This window comes from Bos taurus, chromosome 20 (genome assembly GCF_002263795.3).
Source record: "Bos taurus isolate L1 Dominette 01449 registration number 42190680 breed Hereford chromosome 20, ARS-UCD2.0, whole genome shotgun sequence".
In the NCBI taxonomy this organism is placed as follows: Eukaryota; Metazoa; Chordata; class Mammalia; order Artiodactyla; family Bovidae; genus Bos; species Bos taurus.
Genome location: NC_037347.1, coordinates 1,947,662 through 1,974,772, shown reverse-complemented (window position 1 = coordinate 1,974,772; position 27,111 = coordinate 1,947,662). Strand labels below are relative to the sequence as shown.

Genomic DNA, 27,111 nt, shown 5'->3' with positions numbered 1-27,111 from the left:
ATGCTCCTCTGGAGAAAGTGCTCAGGCCAAGCATCGTGCCCCTGTCGCCCACACTCTCCGGCTGTGGATTCCTGGAGCCGCTCCGGGACCAACCTGAGTAACAGGCTCTCCATGTCCCAGTCAGTGAAGCCCATCGCTGCTTCCTGAGGACTCCCCGACCACAGGGTGAGCCCGCCCTCATTCTCCCAGCCACCCCTGGTGTTAGCCTTCCAGGGGCAGGGCCCAGAGGGCTCATGGGGGTGATGCTTCTTCCAGGAAGGAAATGGAAAATGGGCTCAGATAGAAGGGTACCAAGGCCTGTCCTCCCACCAGCTCTGCTTGCTTGGCAGCCCCACAGAATGTTCCTCCCCACGTTCCTTCCCCTGAACTGAGGGGCTTACTTTATAATCTGGTCAGGCACTGGCTTATTCTTGAACCTCGGGTGTTCATCCAAGACGGGCTGGACAGTGAAACACTGGATGTCTGCAATTCCTGTAGTTAAGAGCTCACAACATGTTGGTCGGGGGTGGGGGGCAGTTCCAAGCACAGCAGGTCCCAGCTGAGACCCGCCGCCCCCCAGGACAGTCCTCTGGGGCCAAGTTTTTAATGAGTGACAAACCTCAAGATCCTAGGTCCTAGTGACCACTTAGCAGTCACCGTGGTCCTTACCAGAGCTGCAACCCTGTCCGAGGGCTCAGCCTCTGCTAACAGTTGGTTAGTATTAATAGCCCTTAATCTTTGCTATACTATTATCATGAACAAGAGTAACACCTAATGCATTTGTAGCTCTTGATTGATTGCACAGAATGTCTCCCCTCGGTCTCCTTTCATCTCTCTAGTTCCACTGACCAGCACTGTTAACGTTAATCATACTTTCCAGAGAAAGGGACATCAAGGTCAAAGAAGCTTGACAACATGGTGAAGGTCACACAGCTTGTGAGCACAGAGCAACAGTCTATATTTGGGTCTGTAACCCTAAGCTCAGGGTTCGTTGCTTATAATTGGTGCTCCCTGCTGAGCAGCAGCATCGTCATCACCTGAGGGCTTGTTAGAAACGGTGACTCGCAGGGCCCACCTAAGATCTAATGAAGCCCAGTCTGCATTTTGTCGGATCCTCAGGTGAGGCACATGCATGCTGCAGTTTGAGAAGCCCTGCTTTAGAGCAGGTGAATACATGCCATCTAGCACTCTGAGAGCAGCTGCCTGGGCCAGGAATATAAGGCCACGTCCAAGCTCAGTGGGAAACAGCTCCGTGATTGATTAGTGATGCCTGCCATGGGCACAGGCTACAGAAGAGTTATCACGTGTGCCAGACTTCTGTCACGCCTCTTCTAGACCTTTGTTCCCTGTCAGTCAATCATGCAGCAACCAAATAAACAAGGTCAGTCATCGCCGGTCCCACCCCTGAGCCTTACTTCCGTCTCCCCAGCTTCCACGGCTTCCTTACCCGTCTGTCATTTTCAGGTATCCAGGTTCTCTCCTCCCTCTATTCTACCTGATGCCCACCATGGCTTGAAAACTCTTCCCCTGAGCCTGACATTTCTGCCAATTAAGACATCACAAACTCCTCCTGTTGGCATTCAAATATGCCAATTTTGAATATGAACTATTCAAATCTTCCAATAGGATTCCAACCCATTTCCCACCATTATTTCTGAGTATGCAATAGATGGTACCGTCCCCTTTGCTCAGACGATCTCTCCACACCACCGTGAAGTTCAGTCCACCCTCAGCCAGGTGTCCCTTTCCTTCCTGACCCTCCACGGCATCGCATCTGAACACAGAACTCTCGTCTCTCCAGCTCCCTGTCTTCTCCCTACAGTCCCCTCCCCACCAGACTGGGAGCTTCCTGCTGCAGGTGCTGGGACTCCTTCACACAAAAGAAATGGCCAGAATGCAATTCCAAGTTAGATCCAACCCTCCCTCTCTCAGTAAACTCACTCTATGCTAACAGGCTGGGGATGTAACTGTTTTACTGCTTAAGAGCACTTCCACATTCAATGAGAGTCCCTCAGAAAGAGACAGAGAGAAAGACAGAGGTAGAGAGACATCAAGCGAGATTCAGAGGCAGAGACAATGAGAGAGGAGAGGGCAAGAACAAGCCATTCTTAATACAAATGAATAAGCCTGATTGGAAGAAGTTGCATAATACTCAGGAAAACTAATTTCTATCTCAAGCTCTACAGCAAACTGTCTAGGGCAGGAGTTGGCAACCTATAGCCCTCTGGTCAAATCCGGCTCACTGCCTGTTATTGTACGGCTCCCAGCTAAGAAGAGCGTTTATAGTTTCAATATTTGAAAAAAAAGAGTATTATGTGACATGTGATAATATTAAATTTAAATTTCAGTGCTCATAAATAAAGTTTTATTGGGACACAGCTACACCCATCCATTTATGTACTACCCATGGGGCTCCCCCAGCACAAGAGAGGTGAGCAGCTGTGACAGAGACACACGGTCCACAGAGACCAAAATGTGTCCCATCTGGTCCTCCCTGTAAGTCTGCCAAACCCTGTGTTAGAGGAGGTTCTAAGCCACGTCTGCTATTTGGGCCTAGAGGAGAACCCAAACCTGTCCTGAAGAAGCCAGTGACATCACCCTCCAACCGTGTCCAGTAGGCTGCATGGCTGCACCCTCTCCCTGTGCATGGCAGAGGGGTGCGTGGGGAACAGGAGACACCCACCCAAGAGGCCTTTGCTGTTCAGTGACTTCCCCCACTTGGGTACCTACGTGAGAAGACACTGGGTCTTGTCACGCAACACAGGAAGGCAACAGAATGGAGCGTTAGGAGCTCAGAGTTTGCAAAACTCAGACTGGGGTTCAATCTTAGTTCCATCAATTTCTGAGACCTTGTGCAAGCTGTTTACATGTTTAAGCCTCATTTTTCTTATTTGCAAAATGCAGAGAGTAAAAACACCCAACTCATGGGATTGTTATGAGGATAAAATGAAACAATGCATGAAAATGCCTGGCATGCCATCACTTTACAATAGTTAATAGAGAACACTCTGTTCATTAATCTTAAATGAAAACGACAGCATTATAGAAAGAATGCAGACTTTGAGACAGACCTTGGAGTTCAAATCTCAACTCCATCATTAACTAGCTTCGTACTCTTAGGCAAACCACCTTACCTCTCTGCCTCATGTACCTCTCTATGAAATAGGGACAATTAATACCCACCTAATAGAATTCTATTGGGGTTGTTACTGTTTTTAGTCACTCAGTTGTGTCCAATTCTTTTGTGACCCTATGGACTGTAGCATGCCAGGCTCCTCTCTCCATGGGATTCTCCAGGCAAGAATACTGGAGTGGGTTACTATTTCCTTCTCCAGGGGATCTTCCAGACCCAGGGATCAAACCTGAGTCTCCTGCATTACAGACAGATTTTTTACCACTGAGCCACCAGGGAAGCCTTTATGGGGATTAGAAAAATCTAATTACAAACCCTTCAGTCTTATGCATGGCATGCGGAGGACATTGAGCAAATGTCAACCCTTTCCCTCTCCACCTGACTCTTGGAGCTGAATCAGGCCTGTGTATGATGACACAGCCCAGTAACAGATGCTTTCTCCTCCCACCATGAGTTAAAAGGCCACACAGTTGTTCAGTACCAGGACATCAACGTAGCAGGGCCTCAGTACTAATCCCATGTCTCGCCTGTAACCAAACTCACATGTGTAACCAGCCAGCTTTGCCGCTGGTTACACTTCCTCCTGCAAATAACCCTGGTAGAGCACGCATGAAGGACAGGCGAGCATAATGAAAAGGTTACAGATGAATATGTATCACCCGAGGGGAAAATATTTGCATTAAGGTTCGGCAGACCTAGCAGACCAGCTGTGGAACCTGTCAGCCCCATTTTAAAGGCTGTAACTTAATTTGTGCTAGGGCGCAACACGGGAGCGGGACTCGGCTAATGCAGCCGTTGCAGCATCAGCCCCCGACCTGGTGAACACTGTGCTTTGCCGCATGGAGCCTCGTTTCCACCGTACCTCCCCAACCGCACCAGCACCATCTCCTGTCACTTCGACTTCCTGTGTGCCCCAGACAGCTCACTGCATCCATGCCTCCCTCCCTCCTACATTTCTCGAGCTCCCCTTTCTTCCCCCTCTCTCTTGTCTTCTTTCTCTTTCTGTTGGCCAGCAAGTGTTTCCTGAGAGCTGCCTTGGAGGATCACTGCAGTGAGCAAGAGCACGGTCTCCGCCTTCCTGCAGCTTCCGTGCTACTTCTACTGTTGTTGTTTTTTTTTTTAATCCTTTTTATTGTAGAAAAGCCCCTGATGCTGGGAAAGACTGAAGGTGGGAGGAGAAGGAGATGACAGAGGACGAGATGGTTGGATGGCATCACTGACTCAATGGGCATGAGTTTGAGCAAACTCTGGGAGATGGTGAAGGACAGGGAAGCCTGGAGTACTGCAGTCCATGGGGTTGCAGAGAGTCGGGCATGACTGAGCAACTGAACAACTGTGGTTACAAGTCACATTATCAAAGCATAACAGTTTAACCATATTTAACTCTACAGTTCAGTGGCACCAAGTACATGCCGTCGTTGTGCAACTATCACCATCATCCATCTCCCAAATTTTTCACCTTCCTAAACAGAAACTCTGTCCTCATCAAACACTAAGTCCCCATTGTGCACACGTGTGTGCATATTAAGTCACTTCGGTCATGTCTAACTCTCTGTGACCCTGTGGACTGTAACCCACCAGGCTCCTCTGTCCATGGGATTCTCCAGGCAAGAATACTGTAGTGGGTTGCCATGCTCTCCTCCAGGGGATCTTCCCAACCCAGAGATCGAACCCATAGCTCCTGTGGTTCCTGCACTGCAGGCGGATTCTTTACCATTGGGCCACTGGGGAAGCCCAAGTCCCCATCACCCCTCCCCAAGCCCCACTCCCTGGCCCCTGGCATCTACCAGGACACTTTCTGACTCTATGAATCTGACTATTCTAGGTACCTCATATAAGTGGAATCAAACAGTATTTGTCTGCACCTTCTGTATATTGGAATGTATTTTTAATGTTAACTTGATATATATCCCCGACTTCCCAGGCAGCACAGTGGTAAAGAATCTGCCTGCCAGTGCAGGGAGATGCAAGAAGCAGGGTTCGATCCCTGGGTTGGGAAGATCTCTTGGAGGAGGAAATGGCAACCCACTGTAGTATTCTTGCCTGGAAAATTCTCTGGACAGAGGAGCCTGGTGGGCTACAGTCCATGGGGTCACAGGGAGTTGGACGCTCTGAGCACACACGTATACAATACATGCCCTATGAACAGATTGCACCTTCTTGGTCTTTTTCTCTCCGCGCTATTCATTGACATACGTACACTACCATGTGTGTAGTAGTTTTACATTTGAAATCACAAAAGATAATGACAGATTGAGATCAGTTTACTAAACAAAAGCAAACAGCGGTTGAGACAGCAGAGTACTGAAGGCTTCCAATAAGGTGACCAAGGAAGGCCTCCTCTGGGAGGTGCCGCTGAGTGAGAATTTGATGGGTGAGAAAGGAGCTGAGGGAAAGGCGTTCTAAGCAAAGACAAGGGAAAACACACAGGCCCAGAGGCAAGAACCAGCTGGGCACGTTTATGGAACAGAAACAAGATCTGTGTGGCCCAGAAGCATGAGAGAGGGAAGGAAAAGTGGGGCAATGATGCTGGAGACACAGGCAGGGGCCAGAGGAAGGATGGCCCTGCAGGCTTGCTCAGGAGCGCTGAGTTTACTGTAAGCCTATGTGGCACCACGTCAGTTCCTGGAACCTCAGGGCCTTTGCACACGATGCTCTTTCCCTCTGTCTAGGACATTTTCCCACCTCACCACTCACCTTCAACATCACCTTCCTCAAGGAAGACTTCCCTTCCCTCCCGATCATGGCAAACAGCAGGGCTTTCTTATAGCCTCCATCACATTTTTACAAATACCTATTTAATGATGCTGTAAACGTCTTTTACTTGCTAGACTGGAAGCTCCCTGGAGGTGGGGCCACTTTGTGAGTGTAATCGCTGGTTCCCTGTACAAAGAAGTGCTTGGCAGAGTCAGGGCTTAATGGTAATCATCACAAAGAAAGAAGGAATGAGTGAACTCATCAATGAACGCAACATTGAGAGTTTCCTGAGATGGGTTCTCTTTGGAGCCCGCACTGGACACTGGAACTGGCAGCACTGCAGTGATTCTGGCAGCAGTCCCCAGCTCTAGGACCGGGCTCTGTGGGTTGAAGTCCTGGCAGGGCGGCCCATGCCAGGCCCTTGGCAGGGGCATTTGTTAAGGATACACTGGCCTGGGGCGTTCTTCACATCATCCCCAGGTGCAGAGGTTGTGTTCATCTTCTCCGCGTTGGGGAACTGGCTCATCAGCTGCATCTGGAAATCTTCTCTTCGCTCATACTCCTTCCCTCGGTAGATGAACACTTTGTTCTGCAGAGAAAGGACATCCATCAGAGATCCCAGGGCCCAGGCTTGGAGGAGATGGTTCAAGCCAAGCTGGGAGGCTGGTCAGGAGCACAGGGCTGTGGTGATAGCCTAGAGATCTCTCCACCCTCTGTCTCCCCTCCAGGGAAAGGATGGAACCTCAACTCACACACCTTCTAGCTGGGCACACCACTTTTTTAAAAGGATTGGTTCTAAAGGGAGAAGAGATCATGGATGCTGAGAATGTTTTCTTCAAACCATCCTATGTACAGCCTCCAGGGCGATTCCTCACTCCACTTTCACACCCACTCTCCCATCTACATGGCCACAAAGCTTCCCTCCTGCCTTTAATGGACCATGTGGGCTGGAAGGGACCAGCATGCGGGTCCTTCATCACGAGGCACCATGGAAACACTTTACCCTTCCCTGACACGTTAGCTCCTTCTAGACCACTAGTTTCTAAACAGGCAGTGATTTTGCCTCTTGAGGGATGCTGGTTATGTCTGGAAACAGTTTTGATTGTTACAGCTCCAAGGAGGAGTGGAGACCTGGGACCCAGTGGGCAAGAAGCCTTCAATGCAGAGGATCGGCCCACAGCTGAGCGTTCTCTAGTCTAAAGCATCTATAGAGCTGAGGTTGAGAAACCCTGTTCTGGACCCTATCTGTGCCACTGTGCTGCCTCTAATGGAACTCTGAACTCTTCTGTCCAAACCCATGCCTGTATCAATGTTTCCAAACCTGGATCCTCATTTTGGGCTTCCCTGAGAGCTCAGTTGGTAAAGAATCTGCCTGCAAAGCAGGAGACCCCAGTTCGATTCCTGGGTCAGGGAAGATCCACTGGAGAAGGGATAGGCTGCCCACTCCAGTTTTCTTGGGCTTCCCCGTGGCTCAGCTGGTAAAGAATATGCCTGCAATGCCTGGGTTCAATCCCTGGGCTGGGAAGATCCCCTGGAGAACGGTGGCAACCCACTCCAGTATTCCTGCTTGGGAGATCCCATGGACAGGAGCCTGCTGGACTACAGTCCATAGGGTTGCAAAGAGTTGGACATAACTGAAGCAACTTCAAGTCAAGTCAGGATGGGTTTATTATCATTATTTTTAAATAAGTTGTTTACCCTCCATAACTAGCACTAAACAGTTAACCTTTCATATCCTCAGGATCTTATTCCATGGATTCAACCAACCATGATTCAAAAATATTTGAAAAAAAAATCTAGAAACTTCCAAAAAGCAAAACTTGAGTTTGTTGCATTCCAGCAACTATTTACAAAGCATTTACATTGTATTTAGTATTGTAAGTAATCTAGAGGTGATTTGAACCATTTAGGAGATAGTATGCAAACACTACACTATTTCATATAAAGGACTTGAGGATCCTCAGGTGTTGTTTCTCTGCACAGGGTCTTAAAACCAATTCCTGGGAGTACCAAGGGACAACTGCATTTTAAAACTGTCTTAGTTTTAATTTTGGATGTCATAAATGCAGATAGATAAAGTCTACAAATACGGAAGTTCTCTGGGGACCTTGGTCATATTTTTAAGAGATAAAATGGCCCTGAGACCAAAAGGTTTGAGAACTTGTGCAATACAGTTCCTGCTGGGTAGCAGAGCTCCTCCGGCCCCTCTGAGCACCTTGTCCCTGGGACGGTGTGCTCACTACCTCACAAGACAGCCAAGGTTGCCATGTATGTAGAGAAACACAGCGGGTGGCTGAGGTGCTGTTAGTGGAGGGGGACTGAGGAATGTGCAGGGGAGGGACAGCACTCGGACACCAGAGGGCACCGGATCTGAGCTCAAGCAGAGCCTCAAAGAACAAAGGGAGAGCCGAGAGGCGGGGGCCCGGGACCCTGGCCTTACAGACTTACCCGGAGGAAGGAGGGGAAACCCTGGCCGTAGTATCCAACAGCAAAGTAGTCTGGCTTCGGTCTGAGGATTTTCATGATGTTTTCATAGAATTTTGCCTGCTGGATCTGAAAGAAGAGAACTCACAGCTTGTAACACCACAGATGTGTATTAAAGGCACATTCAGCTCCGAGGGGTTAAGACGTGATCATGACACCAGAACGAATGTGCCAAGCGCACGTTTGCATATTCACAGAACTGTCTGGCACTGTAATAGTGATGTATTTACAATATACCAGGTACCCTGTTAATCATCCTACCTGCAGTAACACGGGTACTTGCACCACCCTCCTAACAACCCCAAGGAACTGTATCTCTGCTCTGCAGATAAGGAAGTGGTATCTCAGTGCATCCAGTAAGCACGGAACTGCATCCAGCCGGCTGTTAGGAGCCCCACCAGCATCATCACTCTGCTCCCACCGGGAGTGTGTCTGGGGCCGTCTATAGATGGGTAAGTGTTTCTGGATATGGATGTCTTCTTGTGTATATGCACCCAATGTACTTCACCAGTTCCAAGAGGTGCCTGCTTTTATATTTTAACATATTTGAAAAGAGTTTATGTTTTACTTTATACCTAATGGCATCTTCCAATTGCTATTAACTGGAGAGAAGTCATGACAGGGCAGGTAAAACAGAATGGTGCAGCTCACAGACGACAGCATTTCACATTGAACACAATATGGAAGATAAACGTGTGTGGCCCTGGATGTGAACTTGGGTGATGCGGGCTTGGTGCACAGCCATACACGCCCATTAGTGTGTGCGTGAATGTATACTGGGTGTGTGTGCAAGCATAGGTGTGCATGGGTGGTGGTGGTGATGGTTTAGTCCGTAACATAGGAAGTATGTAGTTGTTAGTACAAATTATTTGTTTGTTTTAGTTGCTAAGTTGTGTCCAACTCTTTTGCGATCCCACGGATTATAGCCCACCAGGTTCCTCTGTCCATGGGACTCTCCAGGCAACAATACTGGAGTGGGTTGCTGTTTCCTCTTTCAGGCGCTATAGGTGTGTGCGTGCATGTATGCATGTGTGCTGCATACATTAGAAGGCGTGCGTACCTCCATACCCGCGAACATCTATGTGGGCAGACTCAGGCAGACCTAAGTGTCTCTTGGTGCAGAGGTGCGTGTGTTGACATCATACCTGAGAACACTATATTCCACACCCATCCCCCCACCAGACAAGCCATCAGTCCTCTTCCAACACTCTGACTCTCATTTCACAGTTCCCTAGAAAGAGTGGGACTGACTAACCTCTCAAAACGCGCTCAGATGGGGCCCTGGAGTCCTGGGTCTCAGGCCACCAGGACATGTGTGTGGGGAGAGCAGCCCCCCAGGCCACCTCCCCACCAGCCCGGGCCTCTGCTTCCCCCTACTTCCCACTTTCCCCACCAAATCACGAGCTTCCAGGAGCTAATGGGAATGGCCAGATGGGGAGCACTTTAATGTGATTTATCTGTTAATCAGAAGGCACGGATTTGCGTTTTTATCTAATTGGTTTAGTGATTTGTGGGAATTTCACAGCAAATGTGGTACAGTGTTTACTGGGTGTGCAGCAGAAGCAGCAGCCCCAGCACCGGGCAGGTACTTAGCGCTCCATCAGAGAAACTGTGCCCCATGAGCTTTCCCAGAAGACCTCCCTCTGGAAATATTCCCAGCTGGGAGGGAGATGCTCAGCACAGTCGGGCTCAGCTCAGCCCGACTTCCGTTCCTTTCCCGGGGTCCTACCCCCACATGTCTCCTGCCTCGGCTCCCAGTCTCCCCAGCCTCTCTGCCCAGCCAAGGCCCCAAGCACCCAACCTCCAGGGCAGCTGGCTCCCCCTGGGGACTCCTTACCAAGTTCTGGCTCAGCAGTTCATAGTCAAAGATTTCCATCTCATACTGTTCTGCCAGCTCCTTGCACAGACTGATGGCCTCTTCCCACATCTACAAGGAAGGTCATGGAGACAAAGGTTACAGGGGGCTCCAGGCTTGCAGAGCCATTGCCGAGGAAGGCACCGGGGCAGCTCCATATCTGGGACTGAGCCACAGGCCTCCCTGTAGCCCAGACCCTGCCCCGTACCCAGGGAAGCAAAGGCATCCCAAGAAGCAGGCCTATCCTCTGCTTCTCACCCTAGCTTCCTGATAAATAATGAACATCCACACACTAGGCTAAGTGCTGTATTTACATGCTCTCTGGATCTTTACAACCCCTCTGAGAGGTGACTAGCAGCACCTGCATTTCCCAGGTGAGAAACAGAGTTCAGACCGGCAGAGCATCCACCCCAGGTCAAAGGCCTAACCTAAAGCAGGGCCAGGATGTGCACTTGAGGATGACCCTGGACCTTATACTAAGCTTTAGTGGGCCAAACTGAGGAAGTAGCATTGACAAATATATACTACCATGTGTAAAATAGGTAGCCAGTGGGAAGCTGCTATACAGCACAGGGAGCCCAGTCTGGTGCTCTATGATGACCTAGAGGGGTGAGATGGCAGGAGAGGAAGGAGGCTCAAGAGGTAGGGGATATATGTGGTGTGTGCGTGACTGATCCATGCTGTTGTACAGCAGAAACCAACACAGCACTGTAAACATTGCAAAGCAATTTTCCTGCAGTTAAAAAAAATCTCCTCCCTTAGAAAGTGAAAGTGTTAGTCCCTCCATCATGTCTGACCTCTTTGCAACCCCATGGACTGTAGCCCACCACACTCCTCTGTTTGTGGGATTCTCCAGGCAAGAATACTAGATTGGATAGCCATTCCCTTCTCCAGGGGATCTTCCTGACCCAGGTTTCAGAGCTGGGCCTCCTGCATTGCAGGTGGATCTTTACTATCTGAGCCACCAGAGATTTCCCAAAGAAAAATGGTTCACAAAGAAAATAAGCAGGCAGCGAATTTCTGAGGCTAGAGTTGGAGCCAGATACAGTTCTCTTGATGTTTGCTACTGGGATCTTTTCACTCTGCCAGTCCCATCACTTTCTTTTTCCCTTTGGCCAACTTCCTTCCCTCCTTCCCTTCCACCCTTCTCTTTCTCTCACTTTAAAAGACAAATGTGGTAAGAACACTTAACCTGAGATCTGCCCACTTAACAGGTTTTTAAATGCATAACACAGAACTGTTAACTATAGGCCCAATGTTGTACAGAGATGTCTAGAATTTACTCATCTTGCATAAATAAGCCTTTATACCATCACTTCTTAACTGAATTATTTAGGGTGAGTGAGCAATGGGCGGCATAGAGGTGGAGGAGGTACTAGAGTATTAAAAAAAGTGATGAAAACTTTTTTTAAACAGGTCTTTTGCATCTTTAAAAAAATTCTGGAAAAAAAAACCCTCTGGATAGAGGGGGTCCTTTCCATCTGTTCCATTTTAACTGAAACCAAGAGATGATCCTTCCATCCTAGACCACAGCAGTCCGGAACCTCTACAGAGGGGCAGAGGGAGGTGCTGGGTGGGCTGGAGATCTGGCAATCTCAAGGGACACCCATTACATTTCAAATTTGGCTTCAAATGGAAGATGCACCTAAATGGAGAAGTTGGGGGAGGAGGGGGAGGAGAGAGGGAAGGTTGCCAAAATGCAGTGTGTGCTTTGTTGCAGAAGTGCTCTCTCTGCATCCAAGCATAAAAATAAATAAAAGCAAGTGCTGAGTGGAGGACCACGGCTGTAAACCCATGGACAGCTTAGTGAGCAGCATAAAAATGCTTTACGTGCCAGGAGGAATCAAGTCCACAGGCGAGTATGGGCTGGTTCTCTCTCCTTAGCCTGAATGAGAAGATGGGGTTAAAGGCCCAGGGCTGGGCCAGGGGGCTGTTTGGCTCAAGTGGAGGTCTTTGCCAACTTTCGGTCATAATATGCCAGAAATACCCTCCCTACGTGTTAAGGGATCAGTGAGGGGCTAAGAAGGGAGACAGGCAGGGAGTCGAATGGCTGGAACGTCCTTTAGGTCTGCCCGTGTGGTCACTAGGACCTCTGCCAGTCACTGACCCCTGAGTCTCCTACGCTGGTCACTGAGCACCTGCTGGCTTCTGGGCATGGCACACAGGAATGGGAAGTGATGGACGGACAAGACAGTCTCTGCTCCCCTGAAACAGAAGTGGGTCAAGCGCACACACGAGCACATGCACTAGCTGGGTTTTGAGGGATGTGGAGAAGTCCATCAGGTAATGACAAGAGGACTTCAGGAGTAGAAAGTCATTTCGTGTGTCTACATCAATAAGTCTCCATGAGGGGAGGTATGGGGAAAGGAAGTCAAAGGGATGCTGAAGACTTTGGGCTTCATTCTAGAAGCCACCACAGCAGTGGCACATAGAGGGAGCTATACCCATCCGCTCCCTCCTCTCTGCCCCTGAAGCGCTTTAGCAGCACCCTGTTCCCACCCTCTTCCTCCTCATTATTGCACAACACCAAGGGGTTATGTGCAAAAAATAAAAAAGATGATGACCCACATGTGTGCTTTGCCGGCTAGTAATACGTCCCTTAGTACTGGGGCTTATGCCTTCTTCCTCTCTGCTCAGCCAAGGGTTGGCTGAGTCGGATACCGGCCTGACAGGTCCTTTCAGGGTTTTCCCACCATGACTGACTTAATCAGCCGATAAACCAAGACTGAGCTCAGACTCGATGCCCAGCAGGACGCGAGGCTCCAGAGAGGGCCAGGCCTCTGCCCTCAAGAGGCTTATGGCCGTAAATTATTAAAACAGTCTTCTCCAATTGCTCAGTGCCTGGGAATTTATACACCCTTCCACAGACATTACCTCATTGTATCTTTTCAGGGAAGGTGGGGAGATCACACCAAGACAGATGCAATGAACTGCGGTGACAGAACAGGCCAAAAGTCAGTGTTAAATTGTGCCTGGTGAACTGTAAGAGGCCAGGCCATTCAGAGAAGAGACAGGGCTGTAGGTAAGCTGGAGGACTCAGGAAAAGCTTGTGAGAGGAAGCAGGCAGTCAGCTGGGGCCTCAAGGGCAGAGAACCGAGTTTGCACACTGCAACTAAGGGTCCACATGTCACGATTAAAAAAAAAAAAAAATCCTGCATGCTGCTACTAAGACCTGGCACAGACAGATAAATAAACATGCTCATGCTTAGTCGCTCAGTCATGGCCAACTCTTTGGGACCCCACGGACCGGAGCCCACCAGGCTCCTCTGTTCACGGGATTCTCCAGGCAAGAACACTGGAGTGGAGAGCCACTTCTCTTCTCCAGGGGAGCTTCCCGACCCAGGGGTCAAACCTGAGTCCCTTGCATTGCAAGTGGATTCTTTACCATTTGAGCCACCAGAGAAGCCCCTAAATAAATAAATATTTAAAAAAACGGAACAAGTTAGTACTATGTACCAGGTCTTATGCTAAGTGCTTTACATCATTTTCTCACCTAATTTTCACAATGCAGCTAGAAAGTAGGTACTATCAATATCTCACTATTATGGATGGGGAACTGGAATCTCTGGAAGGCCATGGGGATTGTAGGTGGTAAAGGAATGAGGCTTGCAACCCAGATCCTGAGCTCTCAGCCACCTACTGTGTCTCCTTGCAGCATTTGAGCTGGTGCTTCCTGGAGGGCCAGTCGGAGGCTGGAGGGTGGACAGTACCTGGTTTGGCCAATCTCCAGATAAAACATGACAAATCACCCTGATCTTGCTGTTTAGAGATCAATGACGACACCATGATGCCATTCATACATTCAATTAATAAATGTATTCAACATATATCTTTTGGGTCCCACTGTTAGGGTCTACTAGGCACTCGGCAGTGGACAAGACAAATATCTTTGCTCTTGGCCTTCTAAAGTGGACAGCCAGACAATGAACGAGTGAAAACAAAACGATCGAGGCGATGTCTGACAGTGATGAGTGCTTTGAAGAAGAACTAAGTATGACTCACAGCAGGGGTGCTGCTGCGTGTGGTCTGGGAAGGCCTCCTTCAGGACATGGCATTCTTTGCTTGGGCAAAACCCTGAGCTGTGAGAAGGAACTGGCCAAGGTAAGATATGGAGGAGAAATGTCCTAAGCTGGGAAAAGTAAGTGCATAGGCCCTGAGGTGGAGAAGAGCTTGGCATGGAACATGTGAGCAAGAGGGAGCCTGGCAGAGTTGACACGGGAGAGACAGTCAGAGGACAGCTCGTGTGGCCTCATGGGTCATGGGAAAGATTGCAATTTGATCTAAGTGTTGGGATGGCTGTTTGAGATGACCGTAAGCAGGACAATGGGTTATATTCTATGGGATAAGTATGTTTTATGATCACCCTGTTTCCTATATGAAGGATGACCTGTTGCAGAGGAATAGAGGATACAGGGCTATTGCATAGGACTCATTGTGTCCAGGTGAGCAATGCTGGTGCCTTGAACATATGTAGTAGGAATGGGGATTGGGAGAAATGATCAGACTTAGAGTTGGGCAGGAGTGCTGACCAGACCTGCAGATGGATTGCATGTAGAGTATGGGAGAGAACAGTCCTTCCCAGAAGCTAGGGTTCCCACGGAGAGAGGAAGGGCAGGGACCAATTACCTTTCCTTTGTCAAAGTAGCCTATGATGATATCATACAGCGTCTCCTTCAGCTGCCGGTGGGTCTGCGGGTGCTGCTGGCCTGTCTGCATGACCTGCGATGCGCACTGCTCATCTGACCACTGCAGAGAGAGGACACACGCAGTTACCCAGGGCAGGTGTCTTCCCCTACTGCTGAGGAGTGGGAGGAAGCCCTGCAGACACCCCTGCCTGTGTCCTTGCTGCCCTGAGCGTCAATCAGAGAGATGATGTTGGCCCACAGGTTCCACAGGAAGCACCTCTCCATTTCTGCGGAGTCACACTTATTGACTCTCTGGACTCTCTGTTGGCTCCTGTGTATGGATTGTAGGATTTTTTTCTGAATCCCTGCAAGACATGGCCCCAGCTCTTCAAAACCCAAAGGAAATCCTTGAGACTTTGTCCTGCTCCAGCAGCACTTTCAAGAAAAGAAAAACAGCTCACAGGGCATGCTAATGATTTATAGTTGATGCTTGGATGTTATATAAAATAGTTTGAACGTTATGTAAAACTGCAAGATATGTCTCAGGGGGTTCTTGTTGCTGCTAAATGTGAAGGTCACTTGAAACCTTATGTGTCCAGACAGAACAGTGCAGAAAAGTAACCTGCCAGGTTAAAAGCTTGGGGACACAGGGGAAAACAAAATTTATTTGGCTAATTTTTCTTTTCTTTTTTTTTTAACTTTTCAACTTGCTGTGAGGGCTCCATGGGGATGTCAGCATGAACCCCCTTCATTGGGAGGGCAGTACCTTGAGAAGCCAGGTGTGGAGGAGGAGTGTATAGGCAGCCTCTGTGTAGTTGTCACAGTCCAGGTGAAGGTCGCGGAGTTTGTACAGGTACCTGTTTGGGAAATATGTTAAATCACCAGGTGCAGTAAGAATGCAGGTGGTAGGGCCAGGCCAGAGACAGCAGCTGGATACCTCTTGGGTTCACAAGGGAGTCCTCCGTTTTCTGATATTTAGTCCCTTACGTGGGTGACAGTGATAGCCCCTAGAAGTTGCAGGACATTTAAGGTACGACAGGAACCATGCCCAGTATTTTAGATAGCTTGACCATCCTGTAAAATGGGTCCACTGAGAATTTTCATTCACAGATAAGAAAGCTCTGGCCTGGAGAGGTTAGGTATCATTCCAGCCAGTATTCAACTTCATACTGAAGACTCTGGCCAATGCAATATGACAAGTAAGCGAAAATCAAGGAAGGAGAAGCAAATAGCTCGTTGGAGGTCATGTGCTAACGAATGAAGAACTGGAATATGGTTCTAGTTTAACCGCCCTCAGAGACTATACTCTAATCATTGTACAACTCCAAGGGCATGGACAAGTCATAGCGCTGTAAAGGGGAACTTCTACCCTCTCTTCAATGCTCCCAAGGTGTAAAGGAAGTGAAATTTCTGATAAGTAAAGAAAGGGGTTAGAGATTAGACATTCAGGTGGAGGCATTGTAGAAAGAATCTACAATTCAACTGTAATGACATTCCCATCTCCTACCCTTCTGCAACGTGATGATCTAGCTCTGAACCCTAGGATGACTAGGGTTGAAAGATATTAAGAACAGGACAGGATCAGAGGAAGGGAGTTTCAATCAGTTATTTGATACATAATGTGTATTAACCGAATCAACTTCTCTGTGCCTTAGTTTGCTCATGTGTAAAACGGTAGTGCTCACAGAACCTGCCTATAGAGTTTCTGGGCCTACAAAGGGCCAAGCAGACCCTGTAGAAAAGGCTCTGTAAGTGACAGCCAGCATTGCTACTAATAAATGCCAGTATCCACTGAAAGTGATTAGCCTGTGACAGCTATTATCTATTATCATCGTGCATCAGGTTCTTCTACAAAACATTCTCTCCTGCCAATGTTGGAAACAGAATCCAGAACCAAAAAGCCATTGCTTTGGTGACTTGCATGTCATCAGGAGCATTTTTTAAGCCCAGCTCTTAGCAATTTGGTGAAGGGAAGCTGCTGTGATGCGATGCCCTGATCCTTCCTCTGAGAGGAAAGGCACTGTCTGTAATGGGCCAAAATTCTGCCTTGGCTATCGAACTACAGGGAACAAAGGGCTTCTCAAGCATCTGCGCTCAAGTTAGGTCTCAGTGCTCAGGGTTAGATTTCCTGTTATAAGAAAATTTTCTGCACAGAATGTCACCCAAGGAGGAGCTAGGGTTTAATGTCCTTGGCTACATAAAACGTGGCCAGTGGACCAAACGGAGGCTGCCTGAACTCAGGGTGGGCACTGCCAAAGATCCTCAAGGGGAGAAAGGCCAACGAGTGGTTTCTGATACTAATGAGCTAGTGACCTTTTGCTCATTTATTTGTTCCATCAGCAAAGTTGAACTGAGCACACAGGCTGTGCCAGGCATGACAGATGAATGGTGGCAAAAGCAGACCCCATTCGTTCTCAGAAGTTAGCATTTATAATTTAGGAAAAGAGACAGGCATCGACTAAATAACCAAAGAGGTAATTGCAAAAATACAGTTGTGGCCAATGTTGGGAGGAGAGGTCTATGGGTCCTATGAGAGCAGGTGTCATCCAGGTGGCGCTTCTGGAAAGTTTTCCCGAGTATGACACCTGGGTTGGGATCTGAAGATAAGAGGACAAATTGGGGGAGGCATTCCAGAGAGATTGTACATCCATCCATTCCACTAATGGGTGCTTTTTATATAATATCAATTCATCCTCTCAACAATTTTTCTTTAGATAAGGAAACAGACAGACATTAAAGTAGGTAGAGCTAGAAACAGGTGGAAGCGGGTTTTGACACCAGCTGTTTCTGCCTTTACAATCACTCTTCCCCACTTAACTTTCTGCTGATCAACCAGCTATCGTGAAATTGCACGTAGCCTGCACGTAAGGAGCGCGCAGCTGTGGCCAACTTTTAGAAACCCCTGGGTACACAGTCACATCCTAGCCTGTCTCCACCTGCTTGGCCTTGGTCTCTGATCCCTGATGACTGGGTCCGAAAAACTTAAAGAAATTGGTCCTAGGGAGAGCTTCTCTGCTGCTTTCAACTCCTTAACTGACCAAGATACTCCCTATCCTTTGTCAACTCAAGGGTTTAGTAAGCAGCCACAGAGCGCAATGGAAGACACCCTGATGGGCCTGAGTTGGGGGAGGGATTCAAATGCAAACAGATGGCAGATGGGCAGCTTGAGTGAGGTGGAGGGGCTGAAGTCTGATGGGGAATGGAGACCATGGGGTGCTGTGTCCCGTCTAAAATGCTGTCACCCAGCCCAGGTGGTGGTCATCAGGATGTATGGGCCCAGTGTGGCCATACCTTTCAAGTTTTTCAGAAGAGGGAAATTTTGAGTTTTATGTAACATCTCTAGATTTTTAAAATTTGGCAACCAAGTAAAAATGTTTTTAAAATACTATGCCTGCCTAACAGGACAGATTTTTCAGACTATATCTTATTTACAACGTCTGGTGTAGGCAAATGTGGTTTTCCTAGATTACTACTATAGGATTCACATCTATAAAGCTTATGGAAATCTGGGATTCTCCATCTGTGTTTCTAAAATGGGAAGAAATGAAAAGAGGTTGGGGAGGGAACCAAGGGCCAGGCACTTTACCTGTAGCATCTCATTTAATCCTCAGAACAGAATGGAAAAATTCTACATGGGGTAACCCTAGCCCAAAGACACCGAGTGATTTTTCCAAGGTGACGGAGGATAACAAGTAAAGCCCCAGGTCCTTTGGACCCAAAGCACGGTGCTTCTGCAGTGAGTCATGTCTAGTGATGTTATAAATACTATCCAAGCTCCGGACAATCTATGGAATTATCTTTTTTCCAAATGATAGTTCCTATTTCTGGAATAATGCTAAAGTACCTAAAAATATTTGCAGTAATAGCAGAGTGAGTTTGGACATGGAGTCTGGTCTTCAACTGAATGTGTCAGAAACCTTGAAAGGGCCTTGGTCGTTAATCTTACAGTCAGTTCTACTTTGTAGGCCTTTGTCTCACAAGGAGATGCATAAAGATATATGTCCAAGACTTTTGCCATTTTGATATTTATGATAAAAAAAAATTGGAAACAACCTAAGTGTTCAACAACACAGGACTACCTATATAAATTATGGTATACTGTGGAATGAGAATTTTATAGTTTCATTAAAAATTATACTGAAATACATCTGTTGACATAGAATTCTTGTCAAGCAAAGAATAAATTATGAGCTATATGATCCCTTTTTTTTCAAAAAATAGTCATGCATAGAATTTGATCTATATATAAATATTAAATGGTCTGGGAATATGTATAGATTATAGTTATTTAAAAAGAGTTTTGTTTTGTCTCTTTGTATTTTATGGGGATTTTGGGGCTAATAACTATGCATTATTTTTGTATGAGTAAAGTAATTTAAAAAAAACTTTGAAGGAAACAAATGAGATTCTAAGAAACACTGATAAGGGAGTTCTTTGCTTCAGGTGAATGTCCCCCCAAAATCCTTCATGTGATTTTTCAAATAAGTGTCTTTTAAATGCTTACAAAGAAGCTGCCATCATACATCTTGGTAATTTTTTCCCTTTGAAGTTGGGCTGGCCAATGATCTAAGTATTTGCCCTCCAAACCCTAGACCAGGGCTTCACATGCCAGCCTTGTAACAAACACAAGGGCAATTGACCAGCACAATTCACAGCAAAACAGCACGGCAGGTCAGAGAACTCCAGGTGGATTTGGGAGGCTGACTGCAGGAGCATGGAAAGAGTTGAGTCCAAGAAGATGGAGAGGAATCAGAAGGTCCGAGTGTCAACAAGGTGTGCTTACATCCTGCTGGAGGCAATGGGGGGCCATCGATGGATATCTAGCAGAAGAGTGACATAGCAGGTTTGGGTTTTAGAAAACAAAAATCTTACCTTATATACATCTCTTCCCGATTATTGTCTTTGTAGAAATTCTAGAGAAGGGAGGAAAAACAGTGATGAGTGTTTTTCTTTGCAGAACAGCAGGGGTGGAGGGCATTGTAATGAGGATGAGAGGAAATGGCTATTTACTATCTGGGCAAGATGGGAGCAAGAAATTTACTTTCCTGAATGCACCAAACTGCTTATTCTGACTTGAAAGTCACTTCCCTGATCGTTAGACTATAAAGGGACAGAGGAAGTATCCCAGCCATCACATCAGGAGGTGCAATCCAGCTACTTGCTGCATTGAGAGAGAGGCTTTCGAGGAGACTGAGGAAGTTTACTTTGACAAGTCTACTATGAAAGGCAGCCCAGCTTGATCTTTAAAAGCTCAGATCCTGCACTGAGGAGAACTTGAGTTGGAATCAGAGTAACATTAATCACAATAGATCCCAGTGATGATAACAGATCATACAGAACTATCAAGAGTTATGCTGAGATTCCACAAAAACATTTAAACTCGGCAATACCTATTCCATCTCAAGGCTCACATAGACCAGTGGTTGGTCTGGAATCACGTGCATTTTAAGACAAGTCCTTACAGATTTTGCGTCAGGAGGGTACGCTCTCACACTTGAGCCACACCTGGAGAAGATCCAGGCTTAATTCAGTGCACCCATGTGCACCTCGGGCTCTCTGAGGGTGAGACAGTGTGTTCCAGGGCACAGGCGGTGGTTGGCAGAGACCCACTAGACCTACAGACACACCCACCCCATCCTGTTCTTTGTGATACTGTGTTTAAGCCACAACCAAAATCAACAAGGTGTGCTTAAATTCTACGCTGGGTTTAAACTGCTTACAGACCTACCTTTCCCAACTTTCTCCCAGGTCAGATTTTGTCAGTTGAAGGCCAGTTTCTTCAACCAACTTCTACCTCTTCAATGACAAGAAACTGCTAAACTCCGAGAAAACCCCTCCTTTGTGCCCTTTATGTAAAGCGGGCCGTGTGGAGTTATTAGCAATGAATTCCTTTCTGCTGTAAGCAGGAATTTTAACTCCCCTTAGCATTTCAGAAAATCAATGGCAATATCTAGGGTGTTTAAAGAGTCCACTTAGGGCAATCGGAGGGCACACAACAGAACTCTGGGCTCACAATTTATATTGCTGGCGTGCTGGAAATGTCGGGGGGGGGGTTGATGGACTAGATGCCATGTGGTCCTTTGGCCAACCTTACTCATGTTAATTCCCTTAGGGTGGGCTGACCTGGTGAATATGAAGCATTGTTGCTGCTCTAGCTGTCTCATGACCACATCACAGGACATGGGAAGGGGAGACTGGGAGCTGGCCCATGGCAGGTCGTGTGGTACAGGGGTGAAGAATCTGGGTTTGGAGTTAGCTGCTCTGGTTGGCTTGTCCCACAGTGCTCTTCTGTAAATCCTAGTTATGGGCAGTACTTCATCCCATAACATAAGGAAACTAACACCCAGCGAGCAGTTAACCAGGGGTCAGAACTGCACTCTTGCCCGGAAAATTCCAGGGACAGAGAAGCCTGGCAGGTTACAGTCCATGGGGTTGCAAAGAGTCAGACACAACTGAGCGACTGAGCACACCCCCACAGGACTGCATAACCTATGAATTAGGTACTATTATTTTTACCATGTAACAGATCAGCAAGCTGAACCTTCAGAAAATTTCCTTGGGTATTCTATTAATTATCCGAGAGAGGGTGAGAATAGGCTGTGTGACGCCAAAGCTCATTCTCTTAACCTCTTTACACCGCCGCTTGCTTTCTCTGTGGTGCGTTAAGTGCCAAAGTAGATACTGCCATCCCTTGGTATCTTCAGGGTCACAGTGCCCGGACCACCACAGATACCAGGACACAAGGATGCTCAAGTCTCTTACATAAAATGGTACGTTAATAGTGTTTGCATATAACCTGCACACATCCATATACTTTAAATCACCTCTAGATTATTTGTATTTACTAAAACAATGTCAATGCTACATAAACAGTTGTAAATCCAATGTAAATGCTATGTAAACAGTGGCTAGCATCCAGTAAATTTAAGTTTACTTTTTGGAACTTGGTGGATTTTTTTCCCCCTGGTGCTTTCTGTCTGTGGTTGTTTCAATCAGTGCATGCCAAACCCCTGTCCACGGGGCTGCAAAAGGCCAGGGAGAGCTGACTACGCTCATTCCCATTTCATGCGTATGATAAACTGAGGCACAGGAACCTGGCAATGATTGACTTCAAGTCACAGAGCTGGTAGATGTCAAGAGAGGGATTCCCTCTCCTGTTTTTCTGATTTCTAAGGCCCTGAGCGAGGCCTCCCCACCCAGAGCAACAGCAGAAGCCAAAGTGAGACCAGCCCCCATGACTGGACATGTCCCATGATTGACAAGGGGAGAGGCCACATACCAGCAGGTTCACCGTGCAGCTCATGCGGTTGTCTTTGCTCTCATCCGTCATGACGCCCCGGTAATCTAGCAGCTTCTCCAGGAGGCCTTTGACCAGGTTCACAAAGTTCTCCACCGACTTGTAGATGGTCGGGTGTTCCGCAGCACACTCCATCAGGCTGCCGCACAGATGGGAGGGTGGTGAGCTCAAGGGGCCGGGAGAAGGCACGCTGGGGGCGGGGCTGGGCGGGGCTGCTGGGCGGGGCGGGGGCAGGGTGGGTGGAGTAAAAGCCAAACCAATCTGTGAGTCCAAGTTCCCTTGGTTCACTGTCTCCTTTTGTTTCTTTATTCAGTCCTTATTTATACACTGATTTGGGGCTTCCCGTCTAGTCAAACCTATGGTTTTTCCAGTAGTCATGTATGGATGTGAGAGTTGGACTAGAAAGAAAGCTGAGCGCCAAAGAATTGATGCTTTTGAACTGTGATGTTGGAGAAGACTCTTGAGAGCCCCTTGGACTGCAAGGAGATCCAACCAGTCCATCCTAAAGGAAAGCAGTCTTGAATATTCACTGGAAGGACTGATGTTGAAGCTGAAACTCCAATACTTTGGCCACCTGATGTGAAGAACAGACTCACTGGAAAAGACCCTGATGCTGGAAAGATTGAAGGCGGGAGGAGAAGTGGATGACAGAGGATGAGATGGTTGGATGGCATCACCCACTCAATGCACATGAGTTTGAGTAAACTCCAGGAGTTGGTGATGGACAGGGAAGCCTGGTGTGCTGCAGTCCACGGGCTCACAGAGTCAGACACAACTGAGTGACTGAACTGAACTTGGGGCTTCCCAGGTGGTGTTAGTGGTAAAGAACCTGCCTTGACAGGTTCAGCCGTAACAGACATGGTTGGATCCCTGGGTTAAGAAGATCCCCTGGAGGAGGGCATGGCAACCCACTTGGGTATTCTTGCCTGGAGAATCCCGTGGACAGAGAAGCCTGGCAGGCTACGGTCCATTGGGTCGCAAAGAGGCAGACATAACTGAAGCGACCTCACGGGCACATTGACCAGATAGTGTAGAAAGTATTTAAAATTTTCCCCCACCGACAAAATGAGAAAAAATAAAAATAAAATTCTAGTGTGGGCAATGGTGTGGGGAAATAATTACTTTTATAGACCCATATTGGGAGTGAATCAGTACAACTTTCTGGGGTAGCAATTTTCAGAGTACCTGTAAAAATTGTAAAAATACATATCTTTTGATCCAATAATTCTATTTGGGGAATCTATTTTACAGAAATAATCCCATAAGTAGGTAAGGGTGCATTTATAATACTTAGAAATTGTGTCTAATAGCAAAATAGTTGGAACCATTCTAAATGTGCAATTAAAGCATATTCACAAAATATGATTCAATGAAGCCATTAAAAAGTCTCAGAGATCAATGTTTTGACACAAAAATCTCTATAAAATATATAGTTGAGAAAATCAAATCTCAGAACAATATTTGTTTTTTAATTTAACCATCTTCCAAAGAACCTACCATGTCCTAGGCATTATTCTAAACAGCTTACAAATTTTAACTCATTTAATCTACCATCACAATCTTATGAAATATTTGCTGATGGGGAAATTAAAGCACAAAGAGGTGAACTAATTTGTTCAGGGTCGCACAGCTGGTAAATATTAAAAACTACAGTCTGGCTCCAGCATCTGCCCTCACACACCAAATGCTGTACGTGAGTGGAAGTGTGTGTCTACTTCATGTGTCTTTGTGTGTTTATAAATGTGACCATCAGGAGGGATAAACACCAAGCTCTAAACACACACTGCTTCAGACAAAGGGTCTAGGTGGAGGAACAGAAGAGGACAGTGCTCACTTTTCAATGTAAACGTTCATATGTTATTTGAACAGGTTACAACATTTGTCGTAATATTAATTTTCTAAATCTTAAGAACAAAAACTAAAATGGTGACATTCCTTAAGTAACTATTAGTGCTAGGCAACATGCTAGAGTGGGGGTGGGAGAAAGATATAAATATACACACACATATATATATAATTACGCCTGCTCTTAAGCGGCGCACAGGCCAGGTGAGGAGACACAGATGGACTGCAGCTTTGCTCGTGATTACTTCTCAGTCACTTATTCTGCACCGTGCGTACGTGCTCAGTTGCTAAGTCGTGTCCGACTCTGCAACTCCATGACTGCAGCCTGCCAGGCTCCTTTGTGCACAGGATTTTCCAGGCAAGGATTCTAGAGTGGGTTGTCATTTCCTTCTCCAGGGGTCTTCCCACCCCAGGGATTGAGCCCATGTCCACTTCGTCTCCTGCATTAGCAGGTGAATTCTTAACCACTGAGCCAGACACTGTCTAATCACTTTTTCTTAATAAATAATAACGGTCATTCTGATAAGTAAAAATGATTCCTCTTATTTTGAAGATGAGGTAATCAAGGCTCAGAGAGGTTAAATGTCCTTCCCAGTATCACTCTGCTAGTAAGTGGTGACCTTGGGAATCAAGACAATCACTTCAGTGTTTCTGCAAGAAACACTGGTGTGTTCTCAGGCATGTTGAGTAGGCAAACACTTCTCAGGCTACATCTGTTTCTGCCTACTCTGCCTGCAGCAGTTTAGGTCCCAAGAGTTCCTAGGAGGGGGAAAGTAAGGAAGGCAAGGACTCTGGAGGGTCATTTTGCCCAGAAGCCAAACCAGACTGCAAGGAGATGACATCTCAAACTGTGGCTGCGATCAGACAAATCCATCTTCGCTGTAGGAAAAGCACCTGTTCCCTGCTCTCAAGGAGAGATGCAAATTGCTCTGTGATTTAGCCCTGTCTGGCTCAGTCACAGCTGTGCCTCACTCCTTCTGGGATGGTCACTTCAAGCCTTGCTTTCAATCTTAATGACAATCCATTCAAATTTTGCCCCCGTGTTTGGGGTGTGATTTCTCACAGCCCCCCTGGTAGAAGACATCTGAGGCTGTGAGCCCGGCCAGATCAGTGGCTCTCTGTCCTGGCTCATGGTAGAGTCATAAGGGGAACTTCTACAAAACTCAAGATCCACCCTAGGTTGACGTCTTTGTGTCTCTGGAGATGAGGGTCAGCCAGTAGGCAGTATTTTATTTCTTTTCTCGAGGTGATTCTAATGTGCAGCCAATATTAAGAACCACTGGTTTTCTCTGCTGTTTCGCAGACTTAAATATGCTCAGGGATCACCTGGGCACTGCGTTCATGATTCTGATTCATCAGATTTGGGTTAGGGCCTGAGATTCTACATTTTAACAAGCTCCCAGCTGATGCTATACTATTGGTTCTTTGAGAAGCAAGAGTTTAGAAAAAACAAAGTCTTGGGCTTCTGACTCTATTTTTCAGCCACAAGGTAAGAAAACTGCTCATATGGTCTAGGGTTGGTGAGATGGATGGGCAGATTGGTTTGAAATAACTCATCCATCCATCATTCATCACCATCCATCTAGCCATCTGTGTGTTCAACATGAATTCTTCTGGGAACTAGGGATTCAGAGATTTCAGAAATAGCAATTCACTGACCTCCAGGAGTTCGAGGTCTAGCAGTGAAAGCAGATATAGAAATAAAAACTAACCACAATTCATGATACTATTATTTACTGAGTACGTGTGGTCCAGATGCTGTGCTAAGCTGGCTTTATTGATTATCTTGTTCAATGCTCACATAATCTCCTTAAAGTAGGCATCATTATCACCCTCAATTTGTAGGCTAGGTTCGAGGCCCCCATGAGGCTGGGTTCTAATCTTGATCCTGCCAAGGTCACACACTTTCTTTTGAGTCCAACAGTGGAGTGTAAGTGACAAGGAAAAAGAGCTGTGAGACTCTCAAAGTGATGCGGTAATCCCTCACTTGGTGGAAGGAGGGGTGGCAGGACACTGGGCACCCGGCATCCGTGCTCCTGCCCAGGCGGGGACGGAGGGGGCTCACACTCCCCCCAGAATGGTTTGCATTCAGTACGGAAGATCTTCAGAGGGAGGAGCCCAGGCCCACAGCCTCTGTCAGTGCTGGACTGGACTCTCATTTATTCCTTTAAAGACTGTGTATGGTGTGCTTCTTATGACAGGTCCTCTTTCAGCTGAACTGGTTTGAGATCTAGGCCCCAGAATACACCTTTTCTGTCCCCTTCAGGCTTCTGGCCCCCTTACCCCTTCTAGAAATATTCCCAGGCAGATGGAATACAGGAGGGTAGAAAGTGTCTTGTTATTCCATATAATGTGGGACTCTCACGTTAAGACAGATGTGGACAATGGGAGTGGGCTCCAAAGCCAGCTCTGGATGGGGAGGGGCGAGATCCTGTGTAAGGCTGTACACGCACAAGAGCATAGGAATACTGAAATTTAGCACCACTGCATGCCCTAACACTGGTGCCTTGACTCAGGGTTTCAACTGCTACCGGAGGGGAAGCCGTGTTCTACCCACAAAAGTTGCCAGGCTGTGTGCCCACCTGACTGTGTCTGCTCAGAGTGGGTACTGTGTATTAGCGGAGGCCCTGAAAGATGGGAGGAGCTGGAAGAGAAATGATACATAGGCTCATGGCTTCAACTCATTATACCAGTATCCACCTGATTGGGCTTCCCAGGTGGGCCCAGTTGTAAAGAAACTGCCTGCCAATGCAGGAGGCACAGGTTCAATCCCTGGGTCGGGAAGATCGCCTGGAAGAGGAAATAGCAACCCACTCCAGTATTCTTGTCTGGAGAATTCCATGGACAGAGGGGCCTGGGTGGCTACAGTTGATGGGGACACTAAGAGTCGGACACGACTGAGTGACTGAGCACACCCATGCATCCACTAGATTAATGATAATAATAGCTACTATTTCCAGACAACCTACAAGGTATCACAAGCTGTAATAAGTACTTTTCATGACGTGTCTTGTTCATTCTCAATAAAAGCTCTCAGAGTTGGATGGTATTTTTATCCCCGATTTGCAGCTAAGGAAACTGAGGCTCAGAAAGTCAAAAGGAAGGAGCAGGGACTTGGTCACTGGGTGCTCGATGGGGTCCTGATACTGTGGGTTGGGCTTGATTAGCTTTGAAAAATCATTCACACCTCTATTTC

At 47.2% G+C, this 27,111-nt stretch overlaps 1 protein-coding gene across 2 annotated transcripts in view; it reads right to left on the bottom strand.

Annotated features, from left to right (window-relative positions):
- Positions 1 to 27,111, bottom strand: part of DOCK2 (dedicator of cytokinesis 2) — a 457,600-nt gene that overhangs the window by 27,406 nt on the left and 403,083 nt on the right. For both annotated transcript variants that reach the window (XM_024981420.2, XM_024981421.2), the window contains 8 exons: positions 22,053 to 22,209; positions 19,646 to 19,686; positions 15,540 to 15,630; positions 14,775 to 14,894; positions 10,131 to 10,220; positions 8,258 to 8,362; positions 6,257 to 6,398; positions 381 to 462 (listed from right to left, as the gene is read on the bottom strand). In XM_024981420.2, the coding sequence (XP_024837188.1) occupies positions 381 to 462; positions 6,257 to 6,398; positions 8,258 to 8,362; positions 10,131 to 10,220; positions 14,775 to 14,894; positions 15,540 to 15,630; positions 19,646 to 19,686; positions 22,053 to 22,209 (828 nt within the window). The remainder of the gene's footprint in view (positions 1 to 380; positions 463 to 6,256; positions 6,399 to 8,257; positions 8,363 to 10,130; positions 10,221 to 14,774; positions 14,895 to 15,539; positions 15,631 to 19,645; positions 19,687 to 22,052; positions 22,210 to 27,111) is intronic.